This window comes from Pelodiscus sinensis, chromosome 22 (assembly GCF_052426305.1).
Source record: "Pelodiscus sinensis isolate ZL-2025 chromosome 22, ASM5242630v1, whole genome shotgun sequence".
NCBI classification, from domain to species: domain Eukaryota; kingdom Metazoa; phylum Chordata; order Testudines; family Trionychidae; genus Pelodiscus; species Pelodiscus sinensis.
Window position 1 is genome coordinate 23,532,495 of NC_143073.1, and position 6,034 is coordinate 23,538,528.

At 49.1% G+C, this 6,034-nt stretch overlaps 1 protein-coding gene across 1 annotated transcript; it reads right to left on the reverse strand.

Moving 5' to 3' along the window:
• Positions 1-1,664: 1,664 nt before the first annotated feature.
• LOC142819647 (chemerin-like receptor 1) lies at positions 1,665-3,547 on the reverse strand. Its single transcript, XM_075908048.1, has one exon. It carries the CDS (start codon positions 3,507-3,509, stop codon positions 2,577-2,579), a length of 933 nt encoding a protein of 310 aa, XP_075764163.1. The 5' UTR covers positions 3,510-3,547; the 3' UTR covers positions 1,665-2,576.
• Between the last annotated feature and the right edge of the window lie 2,487 nt (positions 3,548-6,034).

Below are 6,034 nucleotides of genomic sequence, written 5' to 3' on the forward strand. Positions count from 1 at the left end.
CGACTTACATACAGATTCAACTTAAGAACAAACCTACAGTCCCTATCTTGTACGTAACCCGGGGACTGCCTGTAGTCTTTTCTGGAAAAAAGCTCCGATCGCGAAAATGACGATCGGGGCTTTTTTCCGGAAAAGTGTGTCTACATTGGCCACGAACGCTTTTCCGGAAAAAGGGCTTTTCTGGAAAAGCATCCTGCCAGTGTAGACGCTCTTTTCCCGGAAATACTTATAATGGAAAACTGTTCCGTTTCAAGCATTTCCGGAAATTCATGCCAGTGTAGACGTAGCCTAGGTGTGTGGGGAAGCACTGGGCTGGGTTCCCTAGGGAAGGGGTGGAATCTCCCTGCTGGACAAAGCCCTGGCTAGGATGATTGAGTTGGGTTGGTCCTGCTTTGGGCAGGTGCTGGACTGGATGCCTCCTGAGGTCTCTGCCAGCCCTGGTATTCTACGCTCTTAATTCCCCTCTTTAATAGCTTCTCCCAGTTTGCTAGAAAGCCGCTTTGCTGTGCGGGGCATCAAGCTATCCCCTCCCCCGGTCTGTGCTCTGAGAAACCTCCCTTGGCTGCAGCTCCTGGGTTGGAGGATACCTTGGTGGATGCTGAGGGGCCTTGAACCTTGTCTGGCAGCTCCGTTGTTCTCCCAGAAGGGCTGGGAGCTGGTGTTCCCAGCAATTCACATCTGGCTTTTTCCATTCTGCTGTGGGAGTGACAAGGCTTTTCCCTGACACGGGTACTTAGCCGCTCCCCCGCCCTCTTTGAAGGACAAAGCTGAGCTGCAGTAGCTCTGCTGCTAAAAGTCGGGCAGGGTGAACGCTGGGGGCGGACAGAAAACTTCCAACCCCGAGGAAAAGGCATTTGCATTGTCGCTCGTGTGCCAGTTTAGAGTAAGCCTTAGAGAGAGAGATGCAACCTCCTCCCAAAAAACTTCTCAACCTCACGTGCAAGGCGCGCACGCACAACCCAACAGCGTATTCATTTTCCACAGATCAAGACATTTAAAATGACACCGCACAAGGCAGACGTGGTATAAATAGGGGCGTAAAACCAGCCACATTTGCTAACCAGTTAAACGGTTTGTTTAACCAGGTTAACCACCAGCAATGGGCAAGTGGGTGCTCCAGTACCGGCTCACTGCATAGCAGGTAGCGGGGCTGCTCCTGCCAGCCAAGCCTTCTGGTTAACTGGTTACCTGGCATGCATGTTGGAAAGGTGTACGGTTACCAGGTAACCAGTTAACTGGTTAACCTTTTACATCCCTAGTACAAAATGCATTGTAATTATATCCCAGTTATGAATATGGGAGCCCCAGAGCGCTGTTTGGAGGTGCAACATGCCAGAGCCTCCCTCCTTGTATTTAAAGTCCCCAATATTTAAACATCACCTCACCCCTTTGGCTTCTAAAGCAGAGCTGGGAACTTCTGGTTTTCTGAAACTTTTGGCAGAGTTTTGTAGCATCATCGACTCTTAAAGTTTATTGGCAGCATTCACTGTGCTGCTTGCTGGTTTTCTCAAAGCTCCAGATCCCGGAATCAGGTTTTTAGTAGGAATTTATCTTTTCTTTCTTTCTTTCTTTCTTTCTTTCTTTCTTTCTTTCTTTCTTTCTTTCTTTCTTTCTTTCTTTCTTTCTTTCTTTCTTTCTTGCAAAGAAAAGTTTGAAATGCCCAGCTCCATTCAAAAACAAAAACCCCCAAAAAACAGATGGGAAATAGAAGAATCCAAATGTCTTCCTTTTCATACCAATCTCATAGTGCTGTAGGAGACGTTTGAAAGCTCAAGCTTGGCAATGAGGAAACACACTTAGTTTTTAAAGAGTAGCAAAGGGACTTAGGAGCCAAATTCTCCTGGTTAGATCTATAGGATTTAAGCTCCTAATTCTCAGAGGTTCTTTTGAAAATCTCAAATTCGATTATATCATGTACTGACAGACAGCCGAAACATGGCAATTTGTAAATATTTATATGCAAAAGTTAGAAGTCTAATTGATAAGGTTGGTGAACTAGAATGCTTCATAGTAAATGAAGAGATTAACGTGATAGGCATCTCAGAAACTTGGTGGAATGAGGGTGATTAATGGGACATGATAATACCCAGGTAAAAATTCTGTTGGAGGGACAGAACAAGCTGTGCAGATGAGAGAGTGGCGCTATATGTGAAAAAAGCATACAATTAAATGATGTAAGAATATTAAATAAACCCAACAGTTCCGTAGACTCTGCGTGGGTAGTAATGCCACGCAATGAGAAGAATAGAGCAGTCGGGATATGTTGCTGCCCACCTGACAAGTGATGGGGACAGTGACTGTGAAAAGCTCCGGGGGATCAGAGGGGCCATACAATTTAAAAACTCAAGAATAATGAGGGATTTCAACTCTTCCCACATTGACTGACTGGCTACATGGCACCATAGGACGGGATGTGGAGAGAGAGGTTCTTGAGACCTTATATGACTACTTCTTGGAGCAGTTGGTCCCGGAACCAACGACAAGGCCAAAAATTCTCTTGCTCAAAAAGACAGTTTTGGGGTCAAGAGGAAGTTACGGGTCAGGGAACAGCAATATTGACAGTTCCATCCATTCCCCTATTCAGCTGGCTCTGGCCCTGAGTGGTCAGTGACATGGGGGTTGCGAGCACGTTGCCGGTGCTTCAGAAACTCTTCCTCCATGGTGAGGTAGAAGATGGGGTTGAGGCAGCAGTTGAAATACATCAGGAAATAAGGAAAAGTGCTGTCCGAGGCCAGGCTATATGGATGTAATCGAGCTGAAATCCACAGGAAGAAGAAGACGTGATATGGCAGCCAGAATATGAAAAAGGTCGGGATCAAGCCAAGAAGAATCTTGAGAGGCTGAGTAGACTGGAGCAGCCTGTTCCTTCTCCGCCTGGCAGCTAGAACGATGTATAAGGTTGGGATCAAATTCAAGGCTAATGGGATCAGAAACCCAACCAGGAACTGGATCACAATGGCCTGCATTGTCCTGTTATCTTTATCAATGCCAAAGTACATGCTGGGGCTGGCAGGTAGGAGGATGGATTCAAAGAGGTCGTCATACCGCAAGCTGAACCCAACAGACAGGGCCCATGTAACCAGACCCTCCCAGAAGGCCAGGCAGGGCGTGCGGCATTTCTGGGCCCACTCAGGCCGTGTCACGAGGATGCAGCGATCGATGCTGATGGCCGTGAGGAGGAAGGCGCTGGAGAACATGTGCAGGGAGGTGATATGGCTGCTTGGCTTCCTGGCCCCGTCTAAGTGCGGGAAGATGGAGATGAGTCTGACGGGCAGGCAGAGGATGAAGATGAAATCGGACACGGCCCGGTTCATGAACCACACGGTGCTGGCCGTTCTCTGCATTCGGCAGCCGGTGACGAAGAGGACGTAGCCATTTAACGGCACCCCGGCAAGGAAGGCCAAGCCCCACAGCACCAAGAAGAGGAGTGGAAGGATCGTCATTATCGGAGAATGTGCAGGTTCAATATGCCCGGACTCCGCATAGCTCAAGGAAGGCTGCACAGACATTGTACTGAGGAAAGGGAGAGCAATTCAAAGGGCATCAAGAGAGGCAGACAGTCACAGAGGTCTAATCTCATCAGAGTTCACAGGGCTGGGAAACATTTTTTGGGTCAAGGGCCACGGACCCCACAGAAAAATCAGTCGGGGGCTGCGCAGAAGTGAGAAGCCAAAAAAAACCCAACCCACCCTCTCTGAAGTGGTCCCCGTGTGAGAAGGAGAAAGACCCTCCCCACGTTCTCCTCCCTCACCACAGCCTGGGGGGGCCAGTCTGGCAGATTTTGTGTGCTCCAGCCATGTGGGATGACAACTGGAGGGGAAGCAGGCTGGAGCACCAGTCTGGGCTCCCCAATGCTGGAGGGGAGAGCCCTGAATCTTGGGGACTGGTATAGGGAAGCTGGGGGCTGCATCTGGCCTCTGGGCCTTAGGTTCCCTACCCCTGGTTTATAAGACCCCCAGACTGTCCATGCTGGGGGGGAGCCCTGAACCTTGGGGACTGGTCCGGGTAAATGCATCTGGCCCCCTTAGATTCCCCAGCCCTGGTTTATAAAATCCCCAGATGCTGATTGGAACTCAAATCCTTGTAGGCGAATGTCACCAATGGCTTGAGACCCTTTGAAGAATAAAGCCATTCGGGGCGAACACCACTGCAGGAATGCAGGGTGTGTCGTGTCTGTCCTTGGCCCCAGCAGCTTTGGGGTTTACTTAATACTGGGGCATTTCTTTTTACTAACCCAAATATATTTTTCAAAGCCACATTATGCTTCTTCCTGAGAAGCTGGATTTCTAGCCGAGGGGAGGTGGACAATGGAGCGTGGGGTGTCTCAGATGCGGAGACAGAGCGAGAGGCTCCCCCACCCTTCCTACAGCCTCATGGAAATTCCCAAATCCTGTTGCTGTTACTTTCCTTGAGAAATCCTGTCTTTGGTGGTTATTTTTTTTAACTTTGTGAGCGATCGTTCCCCTCTTGTTTAAAATCATGAATTTTTCAAAGCGATTCTTCCACCCGACCCTTCATTCTGAAGTGGGGCTTTTGTGCCGTCTGGGCCATTTGCACGGATACGTTAGAGCCATCGTGTCAATATTTCTGCAGCCCCCAACTACATCTTTATAAATGATCTAAGTGCGGCTGCCCGGTTCCATTGTTTATAACAGGGGAGCCCATTCAACGGCTCTCCAGCCACAGGCAGCTCTTTGATTCAAGAAACGCGGCTCCTGCTGGTTCTGAGCCGTATGCCCGGTCTACTCAGGGCCGGCCGTTCTGTGCACGTGGCCCAGTGCCTGGAGGGAGAAGCGCCTGGTGGCAGTGGCTCCAGAACCCAGGCACTAGGTTGGACCAGGGAAGGGGGAGCACTGGGGGTACCTGGTTCCGGGAGAGAGGAAATGGATTGGGTTAGAGCGGGGGGGGGGGGGAGGAGGCTGCTAGTCCCTGGCTCAGGGGTGAGGCATTGGGTTAGAGTGCATTGGGGGCAACTGGGGATGCCTCGCTTTGAGGTAGGGGGGAGGCATTGGCTTAGAGCAGCGGAGGACCTGGAGGTACCTGGCTCTGAGGGTATGTCTACACTACCCCGCTAGTTCGAACTAGCGGGGTAATGTATGCATACCCTGAGGGAGTAGAGGAGGGTTGGGTTACAAGTGGGGCATGGGGGTGCCTGGCTTTGGGGGAGAAGATGGGGATATTTTGGTAATATTTTGTTTTTTATTTATTTATTCCCAAATAAATTCACAAAACATATTATATTAATTTTATATCAATAAATATATGTTCATTGTTTTGCAATCGCACAAATAATTATATATTTATGCAAAACCTCAAACTTACAAAGTAACTCAAATTTTCACAGAAGCCTGTTCTATTTGGTTAACCACTGTTTGTACTTGTTTGTATTTCAACAAAACAAGTTATGTATCATATAAAATAATTGAAAGTACCTACAATTTATATTTATATTAAAAAATATTATTTATGAGCAAATAACCATTTTACACATCCAATTATTTTATTATATTCAAACAAGACCTGAAATAATATTACAATGTACCTAAACCATAATCTCTAATAATAAATACTTATGACTTTCCAATAGAAGTACATTTCCTTTGGTGGCCATGAAAGCTGTCAGTTTTCCTTTGTGGGGCCTTCAGTGTGCCTGTTTGTCCCCGAGAGTCTGTGCGGCATCAGGCAACTCGCCCTGTCCAGAATCAGTGAGGGGAATGGGTGGGAGCAGAGGGAAAGGAGCAGACCCAGGGGGCAGTGGTGTCGGGGGTGGGGGGAAGAGACTCAGCAGCAGCCGGAGGGTTTCCCTCTTTTCCTTACCCGTGTCTTGGGGGGACGCAGCCTCTCAGAGCCGACTCCTGTCTCGATACCTGCAGCTCGCCCCAACTGGCTCACCCCGGAGCAGGCAGCCGTTCATATGGGGGTAGCCTGGGGAATGACAATGCTCTGTGCTGGGGACCTGCCCTCCTCCCTTGGATGTGGGAGCCAAATGCAGCCCCCTTGCTGGGCCCAGCTGGGGGTGGAGGTGGGGGATTGC